Source organism: Heterocephalus glaber, unplaced genomic scaffold (genome assembly GCF_053883595.1).
Source record: "Heterocephalus glaber isolate CG9 unplaced genomic scaffold, H.glaber_assembly_v1.0 deba00001481, whole genome shotgun sequence".
Classification (NCBI taxonomy): domain Eukaryota; kingdom Metazoa; phylum Chordata; class Mammalia; order Rodentia; family Bathyergidae; genus Heterocephalus; species Heterocephalus glaber.
The window spans coordinates 11,858,855-11,875,446 of NW_028258317.1; the positions used below are offsets into that span (position 1 = coordinate 11,858,855).

Here is a 16,592-nt window from a genome sequence, read left to right on the forward strand (position 1 = left end):
TGAGATGTGCTGTTAGTTTAATATGCACACTGGACTTTGACAACTTAGAAAAGAAGGTTACTAAATATTTCATGAATAGTCTTTGCTGTTAATTACCACTGAAATGATATTTTGGATATATTGAATTAAAATATATTAAAATTAATTTCTCCTTTTTAAAACATATGGCTCTGCTGAGCATGGTGGTGCATACCTGTAACCCCAGTACTCAGGAGGCTGAAGTAAGAGGATCACCACAAGTTCAAGGCCAGTCTGGGCTACATAATGAATTCAAGGCTAGCTTGAACTACATAGTGTGACCTTGTCCAAAAAAAAAAAAAACAAAACAAACAAATAAAACGTGGCTGCTGGAAGATCAAAAATTATATATGTGGCTTGCATTATTTCTATTGGACAATGCTGGTTGAAAAAGTTTAAAGATAGTAATATTATATAAAATACAGTACTAGCCAGGATTTGTCAGATCCAATAGAATATATACATAAAGTATATAGTATTATCTCTCTATTATATGTATTTGTATATATCCTATACATATTGCAGAGAGGGTAAAACTTGTAAGGAAGTGAATGAAACTATGGATTTAGAGGCTATTATGCAGTTTTAACTCAGACAAGCAGGAATTATATCACTGTATGGTTCTTTTCCTTTATACTTTTCCATGAGGTAAGAGAGGATGTGAGTCATAGTTGCAACATGGCAGAGGGTTTCTGGTGGAAGCAGAGTCCTTGGAAAGGAATGATATTATTCCTTCCATAAGCACAGATTTGAAAATTTTTTTAGCCAAAGAGAAGACACAGGCAAAAAATGGAAAGTACCAATGAAGACTTTGGATGCTGAGTCATTTTGAAGTCCTTTAAAAATACCAGACTCACCAGCAAGTCTTAGGAGGCATACCTCTTATCTCTTAGGGGGTCAGAGTGGGCTGGCCAGCTGCACAGAGTAAGTGAACACAGTGGCAGGTGCCTGTGTGAGCTTCACATGACATGTTCTTTGTGAACTGACTAGCAAGGCTGCTTCGTTTTCTCATGCTCATAGATTTTTGTTTGGACTACAGTTTCCAGATTCCATATTTCCCCCACTGTTGGAAAATGGTACACTGCCCTGTCTCCCACGTTGCATATTCTTTGTGTGATTTTCAGGGTTATTGGCTGCATCTGCACTTACGAGTCTGTGTTCTTTCATTCCCTCAGCAGGGTTACCTGGCTGGATGACACGCAGAGATGTGGCCCGACTTCTCAAGAGAAGCTTTCCTTCACACTTCTTACCGTACCCTTAATTGGAAGTGAGTTCTCAATACAGTCTAATCTTACCCTTTCCTTTTTTTGTATTTCTTTTTATAATTTGTAATAATGTAGTCATGTGATTATTTGAAATGTCATCTCTTCCACTGAACTATAACCTTCATGAAGAGGGGACCTCGACTTTGTGTCCTCTGTACCTGGAACATATTAGGCACTAAGTAAATATGTGTTGAATGGACGAATTTAATGTAACTTGGAACTTTCATAATTTCACTGTACTTATCATGACACAAATTCCATCTTGGTAATCATTTTTCTCCCTTTTTCTATTTGGAGAACATTTTCATTAAAATAAAGGAGGCACAGCACTGGCTGAGGAATTCTGCTATTTTTTAGGGCGTCAACGACTTGACGCTATATCATCTCACTTGTTGGCCTGTGCCTTCCTTCTTGTTGGTCTTCTTTTTGCTTGGAACACACCTTATAATCATGTTTTTGACTAGCATTATCCACTCCCACCCTCCCCTAAAGTCTCATCTCTTTCAGAGTTTGTCTTTCTGATACTTTCAGTGATCTAATATTTTTGTTCACTATGGGTTATGTTATCTACTTTCTAGCCTTTATTCCTTTCTTTACTATATTAAAATGATCATAAATTGTACACTTTGCTTATATAAAGTCATAATTTCTCTTACATTTGCCTGATATTCAATATTATCTCATGTAATATTGGAGTGATGCTTTATGTTTGTGTACATTTATATATTACTTCACCTATTCCTTATATTTTTGTGTTGACTTGTTTTATTTGGCAAACAATTAATAATTAGATTTTATTATTTAATTTATTTAATTAACTTATTATATATATGGTCATCATATTTCATTTTCTTTCACATACTTTCTTCTTGCCTTTAAGGGGGACATTTTCTATATGGCATATAATGTTCCTTTTCACTTCTCTGTTGTTTGGAAACATATATATATATCCTATTTTAAATTTTATAAGCCATTATTTTTGTAATTAGAAAGTATTTTCTAAACTGTTTTGTCTGTGTTTTAGAGAAGAGAGTTCTTCCTAAAGTTAAGAAATTTCTTACTTCTTAACTTATCTTTTATTACTGCCTTCCATTCTCCTATCTGATTATGGATATTATTTCAGGTTTTGACCCAGATTTCATTGTAATATATTTTATGTCCTTTAAATAATAATAAATGTTAATAGATTAATTAATTAAACCCATTGATTGGTTAATTAAGCAACTATCAGACCTTGTGTCAAGGACTGGATAAACATCTATGAAGAAGGTACACACTACTCCTAATTATATTCAGAACTTTGTGATCTAATGGGCTTTAAATACAAGTAAGCAAGTGAACACAATATTTTAACTGGTGGGTCGAAATGCTGTGATTGAGGATTGCTAGGAAGGTGCTGTAGGGCAGGAGGAGGGACCCTAACCTGCTTTGGGTGGGTCAGAGAGTTGATCTTTTTTTTTTTTTTTTTTTTTTTTGGCACCAGGGATTGAACTCCGGTCCTTGTGCTTGCGCAACAGGCAGCGAAACCACTGAGCTAAATCCCTGGCCCCAGAGAGTTGATCTTAATACTCAGAATTTTTGATCAGAGGAAGAGATGACTTGACACATTCTTAGTTTCTTTTACTTGGTAGAGAAGATCCTCAGATTTCTTCTGACTTTTCTTTTCAATGTTAAATTTATATAAATGAAATAAGACCTTGGGACATTTTATGGAGCCTTACTATTTCACAGGAATTGTGCCATGTGCTTTACATAATTATATATTTAAAATCTCATAGTGACCCCATGTGAAAGAGTCTTCCTGCCCATTTCACAGATGAATAAATTGAAGCTCAGAAAGGTTAGGTAATTTGTCTCTGCTTTCATTGTGCGAAAGTGATTCTCATGTAGCCCTGGCTGGCCTTGGAGCTCTTGGCCGTTCCACTACGTGATGCTGAGGTTGAGAGTTTGAGTCTTGGAAGGTTTTTTGTTTTTTTTTTGAAGATAGCATCCCTAGTTTATTGAGCAATTATGATATAAGAGGGGCCTCTTGTCCTTTTGGGAGGTATGTGTGTGAAGGGAGATGATGACAAGATTCTTCCTAATTTCTATTGGTTGGGTCTCACAGAATTTATTAAAAAAAATAAGGGTGTTGCATTTCTTAAAAACTTGTAATTTTTCATCATGCTATAAAACTGATGGGACAATTTCATTCATTTTTTATACCATTTTTAGGCTAACAAATAATTTTAAGTCTCTGGCTCTTTTTTAAAAAAATTCTTTTGGTTGTTTGATACAGGGTCTCACTATGCAATTTAAGATGGTCTTAAACTCACTATGTAGTTCAGGCTGGCCTTGAATTCACAGTAGTCTTCCTGCCTTAGCCTCTGGAGTGCTGGAATTCTAGGCAAGCACCACCACACCTGGTTCAAGTCCCTGGCTCTTTGAAATGATTTTCTTATCTGTTTCATTCTCAGATGCATTCTTGACAATGTAAGGCCAAGATGGTCTTTGAGATGCTCACTGTGACTTGTAAGGGACAGGGATAACATTGGTACTGCACAGCACGGTTCCTCATATCCAGTAGGAAGGGAGCAGGGCCATAACAGGAGCCTTGCCTTCTGGCTTCAGAGGCAGTTGGCTAACTTCTGTGCTCCCTAGAAATTTCCCTATGTGTTGCCACAGAAAACTATCCATTCATCCATTTCTTTATCTTTGTGGAAGAGGTAATTACAACCCAGCCTGGCTACTCCCCTTTCTCTGCCTTTGTTGCTATTAATCGCATGGTACAAGCAATTATTCCAATGAGTCCAGCAGGAATTTCACCCTCTTTCTTTTGGTAATGTCACCCTGGGGATAAGCATTTCACCCCTGCCCTCAGTGTAGACCCAGTGCTTTTGCCCTGGGTTCTTAGGCAGCTGTGCTATCCTAGAAAGAACATGGCCATCCTACTCCCTGATCCTCACTCAAAAGACTGAGCTTCAGGTTTGCACTCAGCTAGGATCCAGAAGATGAACCTCGAAGGCATAAGAGCCAGGGAGTAGGGTGGGAGTGCCAGGCAGCAGGCAGACAGCAGGGAAGAACACATCACATTAAGAGAATTCCTGCCCTGCACAAGTGTTCAGGGGTCTGTGAAGAGTACTGACTTGGCAGTGTGTAGGGCAGCACCAAGGTGTCTGCTGCAAGGAGTGCTCCTGTGCCTTGCATCTGTTTGTCCAGATGAAAGTTGTAATTGTTATGAAATTTTACTCCTCACATTTCTGAGATGAGAAGGTCCAATTTTTAAAGGGATTGTTCATTCATTCCACAACCTTTATCAGGTCCCTGCTTTGTCCCCTCCTGATGTGGCCCTGATGTGAGACCTGACTTCCAGGGGCAGGGTCATGAGACTCTACTGTGTAGTGATATGCTCTGGAAACACTTACTTATCTACCTATCTGGGAGACTTGATCAGAAGCAAGAAGTTTCAATTCCCTTCTACCAAGGGCCTGTGGTAAAACAGGCACTGGAGTAGCTAGTCCCAAAGGAGCAGGCTGCCGGGTGGGTCATGACTCTGCATGTTGGGCTGGTCTCCAACATGACCCTGGATGGTGGTGAATCTGAAATGTTGTCTCTCCACAGTGGTACTCAGTCTGGCTTGGGGAACAAGTAGCCACCTACAAATGCACAGAAGTGGCACAGGTGCTCTGATGGGAGGCTGTAGAGGGCAAGTGGGACTCAAAGAACAGAGCACCATGTTGGCTAGGACGCTGATACCTCTTATGAACATAATAAGTTTTGCTCCATCTGACATGTCATTCTCCTGTCTTTATTCACATGGAGCAAGCATGTTGTACATTACTTTATCACCTTTCATGTGCATTTTCTCATTTGAATGATTATAGTAGTCATTTTATAGACAATGAAGCAGACACTGAGATGTTAAATAATGTGCTGAGAATAATGGAAAAGATAGGATTGAAATGTAAAGCTTCTGACTGACAGACAGCCTTATCTTTAAGGCCACTATGAGGATCAAACTCTTGATTTGGGAACCAGCTCAGCCTGGAATGATTCTTTGGTTTGTTCTTGCCTCCTGTGTTCTAGGAGGACAGACCACAGACTTCAGCCTTATGATGAAGGCCTGGAGGAGTTGGCATACACGCTAACACTGCATGTACAAGGGCTCCATGCCATGACAAAGGCTTGCAGACTATTGGAAGGGTGTGTGACTGAGCCTTTCCCCTTGGTTCATTAATGGCTGGCAGAAGAACCATTCCTTCTTGGGAGGCTGCTCTACCCATCAGCTTTAGGGTGTCCTTAATCTACCCTGTCTCCCCTGGGCAGAGGCTGCAGATGTTACAGCTGCTGTACGCTCAAGTCCCAGGACTGCTACCCCTTCACTTCTCAATCCTGGTGGAGTACACTGTTACTAAGGAGGATTCATAACTTCAAGATCTGATCCTGGGCAAGGAGCTGAACCACTAGGCCTCTGAACCATGCTAGTTCTCTGTTTCCTCATCTTTAAGGTGAGAAATATTTGTGCCACCAAATGTGACTCAATGAGATGAAGCACATAAAAGGCTTAGCTCAGGGGATGCTGTATTGATACTCCACAGATAGAAGGTAAAACATTAATGAGTGATCTTCAGAATCTCTTTGGTAGCTGGTTAAATACACAGGTTTCTAAATTTACGTGTAAGATTCTTAGTTATGATAGTTAACAATTATCAGGGTCTTACTATGTCCCCAGGAGGGTATCAGTTCTAAGTACCATTTTTGTGAGTTATGTCATTTACTCTTCACAACAGTCCTACAAAGTAAGCCTAATTATGATATTCATTTTACACACCAGGAAACTGAGGCTGCAATAGAGCAGGCAATTTTGCTGAGTGCATCTGTGAGTGCATCTCTAAGTGCAGGAATCAGGATTTGAAACTTACTCCACCTCCACCCCTACTCTCCCACTTATGAGGGCTGAGTGATTCTGGGGCTGGGGGAGCTGCATTTGTCATCACATCCTACTTGATTATGAAACATATGTTGTGTGCGTCACACTGTGAGAGTAGTCTTTTTCTCTCACCTTCAGCCTCTAGCACCCTTGCCCCCCCAACAGAGCTCAGAAGCTGGCTTCCTGGAACCTACCTCCTGTATATTGCCTTTGTGGGACAAACCTGTGTTCCATAGTGTTTGGCAACAGAAACTGCTGAGAGTGGGCTTGAGGACTTAATCTGACCTTGGCCAGAGTCCACAGATGTCTTCTCTTTCTATAACTTTTCTTGCATTTCCATCCCATTTTGAGCTGTGACCTTTGGGGTTTCTAGTCTACTGTGTCCTTATTTTCCCTTAGAGTAGAGCCCTTCTTATTTGCCTAGCACACCAGAGGGAGGGGCAAGAGGGAGGTTGGAGGGCCCCCTCAAGCATCCCAGACATCCCAGAGCACCATTTTTTCTTCTCTTCTTCCTCCTCCTTCTTTTTTCCTTTTTCCCCCCATTACTGGGGAATGGATCCTGGACCTTAACACTGAGTTACATCCCTAGCCCCCTTTAAAATCTTTTTTTTCCTTTAAATTTAGAAACTGGGTCTTGCTAAGTCACTTGGTTGCCCAGCCTGGCTTTGAACTTATCATCCTCCTGCCTCAGATCCCCAGAGTGGTGAGATTGTAAGTATGCACTATCAAAAAACAAAGCAAAAAACTCCATAAGCACTACTTTGTGTAAAGGAAGTTAGATTTTTTCAATGACTCAATCATTCCACAAATAGTGATAGTGACCAAAATGTTATCTGTGAGTTCATTTGCCTTGGAACACTGGAATGCCCTTTCCTCTTGGGGCTTGGTATATACAAAAATATAACCCGATGAGGGGATGGAAGGTTTCAGAGTTCTGCTAAGTCCCTTGGAAATGTGAATTTTGACACAACAATTGAAACAGGTTGATACTACCCCTCTATCTGACCACATCATTTCCCTGCTTAAAATCTACTAATGACTCCTGATTGTCTTAGACACTGACAGTCTTAACGAAACCTCCAGTGTCTTATGTGAGTTGGTCCTATTTAGGTCCCCAGCCTCCATTTGTCCATTCTGTGCTTATTCAGAGTCCTCAGACACACTGACCTTTCTAGTCCTTAGATGTGCTGGGGTCTTTCTCACCCCAGGGTCTTAGTGGTCACTGTTTCCTCAGCTTATATTGCCCACACTCAATGACTAGCTTACTTCTACTTTAGGCTTAGTGCAAATGTCACTCAGGACAGCCTTCCTTGACTATCTAGGATAAGTAAGGTCCCCTTGAGACAGCACCCGATACTTTAACCACATAGCACTCATCACACTGTTATTCAGGTAATTCTTTGACTGGTGGCTTCCCCATTACTCCATTCCATGAGGATATGGCCCATGTGTGCCCTACAGAGTTCTGTATTCCTGGTGTTTACCTTGGTACTGTTCACCCAGCCGGTGCTCAAACACTGTTTGTGAAATGAATGAGTCACTGGGAGGCCAGGGGGCCTAGAGGCTTTTCAGAGTTTGGCTGAGAGGAGCGGTGGGGGCGGTTGAGAAGCATGTGATGTTGACATGCTGTTTCCAAGGACCTTGATGAGTTCCTCAAAAAGAACTGGACAGAACACAGCAGGCAGGCAAGGGGAAAACCTGGGAGCTGGGAAGCTGGCCCCCTTCTAAGAATGTATTTTTATAAGTTGGTTTCAGAACAACAAACTCTAGAACAGGAAAAGGAAACTCATTTCTCAGTAGAGGCACTAGGTAGACTCCTGATGCTTCTTACACTGTGATGGTTAGGGTGAAAGGAAACTTAGAGATGCCTAATTTTCACAGATATAGAGGCTGAAACTCAGAGAAGGAAAGCAGCATATACAAGGGCACACAGCTACCGTAGCCATGAACCACAACCAGGTCTCCTGGCTTCCAGACCAATTCTCATTTCATTACAACACGCTGCACTTTGATTTTGGGCCACTGTTGGAAGTGAAAAGAAATCATTAGAAAATGAATGTTTCCTGAAATATCACCTGCAATTTATTGCACTCAGAATTTCACACTGATAAATAACCTCTTTCTCATTAACATGCAGGCTCCCTACAATTAGCACTCTCATTTGCACTATGTAAACAGCTTCTAACTGTGCCTTTTACCTCTTTGTTCAAACAAAGATTTCTGTTAGCAAAGAAACAAGAAGGAAATTAGTAGCAGGTGAGAGCTTATTTTTAATTATATTGAGATTGACTGTTGTTCTCCAAATCTTCTCTAATTCCCCAAGATATTTATTTGCAGACCGGAGTTTTCAATCTATGAAAGCAGCAGCCATTTCTGATCTTTATTTACTAAACGAAAACACAAATGGCAGCAGTGGTTTTCTGGCTTGGTGCCAAGGGAGGCAGCATGGGGGGATGGAGCCTCGATCAAGCTTTGATCTGAGAAGCCGAGCAATCAAAGTGAAGTAGTAAACCCAGACAATGTAGAAAGACAACCGTTTTGGCAGGTGATGGGCTTAGAGTACCCAAATCAAAGATTTCTCAGTAATGACGCTCAATTTCTACCACCTGAAGTCAAGTTTATGCTCTTTATTCAAAGGATTTTAGTTTGTTTCCAAGGAGAAAAAACTGTGTCTGCCTGTGATGAAAAGACCATCTTATAGCATCTTGAGGTCAGAACATTCCAAGATTATCTATTGCAACTTCTTACCAAGTACAAGAATCCCTTTGGAAACGGTTGACAACCAAAGTTCTTGTCCGAGTTAATGTCCTCCTTTTTGAAATTTGTAATCCCCTGAATCAACACTTTGTCTCTAATAATTTTCACATATGGGAGGATCTATGCTGAAAAAAATAATTACCACTTTTACATGAAAATTCTGTTAGTATATACATTTGAAGACAGGGCCCTGTCTCCTAAACCTGCTCTAGTCACTCCATTTGTGCCAAGTTCCTTTAAATATTTTTAATGGGACATGGTTTCCAGGTCCCTTGTTACTCTATTGTGTTCTTTTGGAAGCTCTCTGGGTCTGAAAGCCCCTCTGCAGTAAGGTGTAGAGAATTGAACATAATGCTTTTAGCATGATCTGTAATGACATCAATGCCGTACAGATGTGAGAGTCCAATGCCTACAGATGAGGAATTCCAACCCAGTTTTCTAGCTGAATGTCCAGGGTTCTTTTCCCTACACAGCTGGTTTTCCTTAGCAGATAATTGAGTTGAGAGGGAAAACAATTTCTGTGTCAATTGACTAAGGCTTTGGTTCCTCCACTCTGTCAAGTTTAATGTCCCTTTGGGGTTCTTCCTCTGCTGTCATTTGTCCAAGACAGCAAGCAGGTTGATAGGAACCCCGGCATTGATATAAAGCTGTAAAATTCAATGTTTAGCCACATCTATAAGCTGAATAGAAAAGGTTACTTTCTAAAATGTAAGGTAAAACTTGGCTTTGAATTATTTACATTGCATTAATTTGTAATTTATTCTCCAACTACTTCTAGTGGCTTAATTAGAAGTTACTTTTTAAAAATGCTTAAGGAGAGGACCTAATAATAGAGAAATACTTGTACCTAGAAATCTGAGCCAGAAAGATTTACCATCAGTTTTCAGTTTTCTGATGTCCAAGGCAAGAACTGAAACATAATGGTTTACCTAACCCTCCTTTTCTTATAAAAGAGAGCAAACAGTGAGAAGTGATACCAGCACCAACTGGGATCTATCACTTTCATCCTTAGGTAAACAATCAGAACAGCATCACAATCCAGGACTTCAGTCATAGTTTCCACACTGTTAAGATTCCATTCAGGAGCCTGGGGTATGTTCTGAAAATCTGTGCTTTGAAGTTGCTCCTTAGGTGCTTCTAGTGACCAACCAGATTAGTGATCTGCTACTTTAGAAGAGCACCTGGGGATTTTTTTTTTAATCCAGATTTTTACCTCCGCCCAGAGGTTCTTGTGCCAGAGATTCTTAGTCTGACTGGACTTTTGATCAGAGAAGCAACTGATTAGTTCATAATTGGGGCTGTCATTTGAGGTCTAGAAGGCAGTAAATGTTCTTTATAAGGACATGATGTCTTCGTCTGACAGAAGACCATTCCTGCATCTTCTCCTTCTCATGGGCCAGTTGGGGATACCTACAGGCATGGCTCAAAATGTCTTATTTAGATAAAGTTCATGGTCTGATCAGTTGTTCAGGGAATCTGCAGCCTAAAGATTTGACACCACAAGGGAAAAGAGAAATATTCCATTCGGGAAGATTTCCATTCAAATATCTGGCTATTGATAGAAGTGAGGTCTAATTCTTTGTAAGACTGAAGTTATCCAGTGCCTCTGTACAAATCAGTGTGCTTCTGCATAACTCAATAAATTTACCTGTTAGAGCTATTTAACACTGTGCATCTGAATGCTGAACAATGTCTACACATTAGAATTAATGTCAGTCTTCGATGTGATAAATATGATTCTGGTAGCTCCACTGAGAAGCTTTGCTAGGGTACTGTTTTATTGTCTGCTGTCTTGAAGACTTAAATCTCTTTTTCTGCCTTCAGTTCATAGGATGAAAACATGTGAAATCACTGGGATTTATATAGGCAGATTTGGCAGCTCTTTCTTTTTTTACTTGGACTGTCAGATATAAATCAACGTTACAGCACTCTTTCCAAGAATGTGTTGAATGTACATGTGTTTGGGGAGCAGACATGGTATTTCTATTATAATTTTGTTTGTTAGGTGTGATATGAATTGTTTGGGTTTGTTTTATAACATTCATGATTTGTGGTTATTTAATTGGTTCTCTTCTGTTGTCCCTAGCAGTGACTGTCAGGTTTTTGTTTTTGTTTTTGTTTTGTCTTGTGCCTTTTCTCTGGCCCACTCTCTCTGGCCCATCTTACAAGACCAAACTGTGGCACTATTTTCTCCAGAAAGCCTTTTCTCATATCTCTATACCCATCTTTCCTTAAACTTCCTTAAAATTTTTGCTATGACCCCTATACTTAATATTTTATTGTATACTTTCCAGTTATTAGCCACTTTGACCATTCAATCTAGTGTTGCATTTTAAATTGTTCTGTTTGCTACCTGGTTCATATATTATTTTCCCAATTAGATTTGGAGCTCTTTGTAGAAAGAGTCCACATTTTACATATCATTTTACATACACATTTTACACTATTTCCTCCCTGATACCATGTGGCCAGTGCTAGGCTATGCCAACGTTCACTGCACAACTAAATATTTTACTCTATCATCAGTATAGTATGTAAAGACTTGTAAAAATTAATTTAAGTATCATTTGACTATAAACTCCATGAAGGCAAGAATCATGTCTATCTTATTCATGGTTACATTTCCAGTGCCTAGAGGAGTTGTTGAATTAATTTGAGTGACTTATTTTGTCTAAACCCAATCTTATCTGAACATATCTCACATAAATCTTATCTGTAGACCTGGAAAGCAAGGTATTTATTACTAGCAAGGCAAAAGATTCTGGAATTTGAAATGAGCTTGGACCTAAGTTTTTCTTTACACTATCTAAGCCCATTTCTCTTCCCTGGCACAACTTTAGAAGGGCAGAATCTTCTTTCTAGAAGAAACACATAATAAAGTCATTGTTTTAGACATCTCTTTTCACTCAAACTTGCTTTCATTCACCAAAGAATTTTAAATCCTTTTATGTTCCCCTAGTATCTACAGTCTAATATGAAAAATTCCAACCCACATGGATTTTACTTACCAGACAAGATAAAGCCCAATTCTTATTAAGAATATGCTAAACACGGAGGAAAGATTCTAAAGCAGTGAGAACAGAGAAGTTATTCTGTAAACATCTTTTCCTTCAAAGTTAGTGGGGGAAGAAGCAGGAACAAACAGACTTTAAAACCTTTCACTCTTGAGTTTTTACATTAGACATGCAGGTTTATTATAAGGAAATATGGGAATATCCCTTCACCAACCACTCAGTCACACAGGCTTCAATTTCTTCAGTACATATTTCCCACCCAGTCATAAGGAAAAGTTCAAGAGAACTGCTAAGGGCTAGTGGCCCTCCACCCTCTGCTTATTTGCATTTTACTTTCCAAGAAAGAGGATTTGGATGGGTCAGCTTGCCAACACAGCTTTAGTAAGGTGCTCCCTCAGGAGTAGTTGGTTTGTATGAGTTCAGCTTGTGTTAAGAACCTCAGCAAGGGCACTTGTCTTTGTCCCAATCCACTGTGATGAAGATAGCAGTACTGATTTCACCTCCAGTGTATTGGGAAGGAAATAGCAAGAGAAAGCAGGAGAATTACTTGGGGTTGCTTCCTTTGGAAGGAGTTTGGTTTGAGGCTTTGTGGGTTGTCCTTCTCTCCATCCAGCCTAAGAACTACTACAGATTTGGGAGCAAATTGGGAGGACTGAGAATGGCGGGATGCAGGAGGAACAAGGCCCAATGTACACAGAGGCCAGGGAAGGCTTTAGGCAGGTATTCTTGCAGGATAGGCCTGGGAATAATTCAGGGAATGAAGGGATTTCATACAGGACAACCAGAAACTGAAAGGAAGTGTTTCCTTTATTGGTAAGTAGTCATAGTCCATCTTTCCCACCATTTAGGGATGATTCGTGGATAATTTCATACCAGGTCAAAAGACCAGAGTTAATTTATTAGAATATTGTATTTCCACCTGTTGATATGTCAGTAACTAGTCCCTGAGAGGATTTAACAATAGTATTGAGGATAAATAGAAAGCTCAAAACCATGACCTGTGAGAAACACTAAGTTCTCTTTATCTTCAAATATCCAAAGACTATCATAGAGAAGAGGAGATAGATTCACTCCATAATACTTAAGGCATAATGAGAACCAGTGGGTAGAAAACCCTCAAAATCATAAACCAAATTGAATCTCCTGTCCTTTAACTTGTGGGTAGCGATATTTTGTCTCAGTAATGGGAAAGCTGATTAATACAGAAAATTGGTACCAGAAGAATGGGGTTGTGGCTGTGACCAATTTAGAAGCCTTTGGAATTGGTTTACAGGAGGAGCTTGGAAAAGTTTGGCACATTGGGCTGGAGCAAACCTAGAAGGCTGTGAGCAGAGCCTGATGAATGATTCTGGTCAGAACTCAGAAGACCAGAATTCTGGTAGGAATGATGGCGGTAAAGGCCAGGCTCAGGATGTTTCATTTGGGACCATGGACTCCAAAGGCAGTGGATTAGAGGCTATGTGTGTTGCCCTCTAGCAGAAAATTTGTCTAAGTTTTAGCCATGTCTTGAGACTTTGTCGGAAGTTGTGTTTAAGGGCTATGGAATAATTGATCTGGTGGAAGAAATTTCAAAGTAGTCCAATATGCAGGTTTTGCCATGGATACTGCTGGCAGTTTTTAGCCAGATTTATAGTGAGAGTTGGGAGCAGAAAGCAGAGCAGAACAATTTGAAAAACTTAAATTTTGTTCCAAAAGGAACTATGAATAAAGTTGGGGGCAAAGGAGGTGTGGCTGCTGGGGATTAGCACCTTCAATAAGGAATCAAGTACTTTGTACAGTGACAAGAGGAAAGATATCTTGAGGGCATCTCAGGAATCAGCAGACCCTATCCATCATAGGGTTAACAGTGCAAAAGTATAAACTTGTCATTTGAGATAAGAGGCCCTAGGTCTCCTTCTTGAGAAAGGCCTCCTAGGGAATTGGTTCTCCAGAATTCATTTTGCTATACTCAGTGGCTGCTGCTGCTGTGGTCTAGTGGGACCCAGTTACTGCTCAAGCTGGGAGTAGACCTTGACATAATCCACGTGATGGCTTTATTGACATGGAGAATGCACAAGTTGTGGTGTCAGAGAGGCTTCCACCTGGATTTCAAAGGAAGTCCTGAGAGGCCAGGCAAGAAGTCCCTAAGAAGGCAGTATATGAAGCTGTGATAGTGAAACTGAAGGTGCAGTGGAGATGGATCCCAGAAATTTGGAGATATTGGGAATATGGAATATCTACTAAGGAAAACTGCAGGGCATAAGCAGAGCCAGCCCAAAAGAGAAGCCACATGAGATGCAAAGAGCAAGGGCACTAAGGTGGGGCCATTCAAGCCTTTTGGAACTCACATCTCACCATCACATGCCTCAGATTACTGGCACAGTTAATGTTTTCTATGCCCCATCCCTCCCTTTTGGAACAGAAATGTTTGCCCTGTGTCATTTGCTCCTTGGGATTATATAACTTGTTTTTAATTTTTGCAGCTATTCACAGATAAGAGTTTTCCTTGAGTCTCAGAAGAGGCTTGAGCTTTTGAAAACTGCTGGAACTGTTTAGACTTTGTGGGAGAGATTTTTGCATTTCTAGTTGTATGCAGCATATGTTAGGCAGAATCATGAACTTTCTTTTTTTTTTTCATTACGTTTATTGGAACATTTTCGGTATACAACATGACAACATTCATCATTGGGAATCTGTACCTTTACATGATATATCTTGGTTCTTATTTTCTTCACTATTCCCCTGCCCTCCCTTCAACCCCTCCACCCCTCCTTATTTACAAAGACTTCGGTTTTGTTTTTCCCTTTTCTCAGATTTATTCCTTTCCCTTCTTTCCTTACCCCAATCCCTCCCACTTCCTCTTCCTCTTTGTGAACTATTATCTTTATTTGAAGATTAAAAATGATTTATAGAGCTGTGTTTGGGTTACAGGCTGACAAGGGGCTTATAGATGGTTGCCTTTTGTGGCAGTTAGGGTGGAATGTCATCTTGATCAGCACTGGGATCCACTTGGAAGATTGATGGAGCACACTTTTGAGTGTGTCTGGGTAGATCATGGAAGTGTGGCCTTGGTTTTATGTCTGGACCCTTACCCCTTCTTCTCAGGCAGTATTCCCCTGTTTCTCTACTCTGCTTCCCTGCTACATAAAAATTCCTTTATGCCCCTTGGCCCTGGTGTTTCTGTCTGGGAGCCAGCTGACCATGAACTGAAACCCCCATCAAACCACAAGCCAAATTAAACCTCTCCTCCTTTAAGTGTATATTGCATTTCAGTGATGGAAAAGCTCACTACTACATCTTTTTACCATGTCTTCACATGAGCACCCATTGGTTTGTGTATATTGTCCATGTCTTGATTTCCTGCGTCATTTGTATCTCTTAGAAGTACACCAATCTTATTGGATCAGAGTTCACTCACATAACCTCATTTTATGTTAATACCTCTTTAGAGATATTTAGTGAATTCTGAGGTCCTCATGGTTAGAACTTCATTATATACATTGGGGCAGAGTAACAGCACAGCCCAAACCAAGCACTAAATTGTGACTTAGTGATAGATATGATAATGCTGAAAATAAGATGTTAGTATAAAGCGAAATCAATGTGATTTAACTGGCTGCCTGTTATGAAAACCTCAAGCTATGTGACCACAAATATGATACAGTATATGTTCTCCTAATCAGTTCCCATTTAGTTGATTTATAAGATGATGTATACTCTGAATTACTTCTGTAAATTATGCTAAGCAATGCATAAAGGCCACTGAATGTCAGTGGCCAGTTAGCTCAGCTAGGTGCATGCTCACCCAGAAACCACATGTATCTATTCACAAATATGGAAATGCCTGTTATACTTATTATTGTAATTGTAGAAGGTAATTATGTTAATCAATGACATACAAATACAAAAGAGAGTTATTTCTATGAACACTAAGGAAATGTTTCAGAAATACTTGATAATAGCAAGCAAGTATGGGACAGACATCCAAATTCTGACTCTTCCTCTTTCTAGGTGGTGATTTTGGACCTGTTACTTTATCCCTGGAGAGCAGTAACTTGATGGGTGAAATCAAAGATTCAGTCATCCATAAAAGACTAGGATTCAGAGCTTAGATTGCTTTAAAATACGTTTAAATTCTTAGCTTAGCTCCTGAATCATAAACTTTAAGAGAGCTTTACTAGGTATGTTTTTCTCACAATATCTAATGAATAGCACAATGCCTGATAATAATTATTTAGTGAAGGATATCTAGTAACATTTTGGTACATTTCCTTCTAGTGTTTTATCTACTTGTAATATATGCAAATGAATATATATGTCTATATATTCATGCTATATACATAGTATAAATGTATATATACTCATACATTAAACTTTTAGGATCCATCTTATTAATTTTTTTCTTCTTTTTTAAATTAATCTGATGATACTCCAAAGATTTTCCCAACTCAGCAGAAATTCCTCAGAAAAGAATTTCTTGTTTTGGAATTACAGCTGACACTGTGAAAATAGTGCTCAATTTACCACTTGTTTCCTTTCATTTCAACATTCTGAGACATCTTGGGTGTGGCTAAGAGTATGGTGTGCCCATCAGTGATACTCCTTTTTATGCACTGAAAAGGCATTGTAAATGCTGCTTTTTGGTTAGAA

General features: G+C 39.7%; 1 protein-coding gene across 30 annotated transcripts in view; it reads left to right on the forward strand.

The window, feature by feature from the left end:
* LOC147825817 (uncharacterized) overlaps nt 1-16,592 on the forward strand; it is a 227,622-nt gene that overhangs the window by 66,417 nt on the left and 144,613 nt on the right. For 17 of the 30 annotated variants that reach the window (XR_015439995.1, XR_015439996.1, XR_015439997.1 and 14 more), the window contains one exon: nt 1,194-1,285. Coding sequence is in view for 9 of the 30 variants with exons in the window: in XM_087183613.1 (XP_087039739.1) it covers nt 1,194-1,285 (92 nt within the window). In the remaining 21 variants the exon portion in view is untranslated. The other 13 variants (XR_015439993.1, XR_015439979.1, XR_015439982.1 and 10 more) reach the window with 3 other exon arrangements.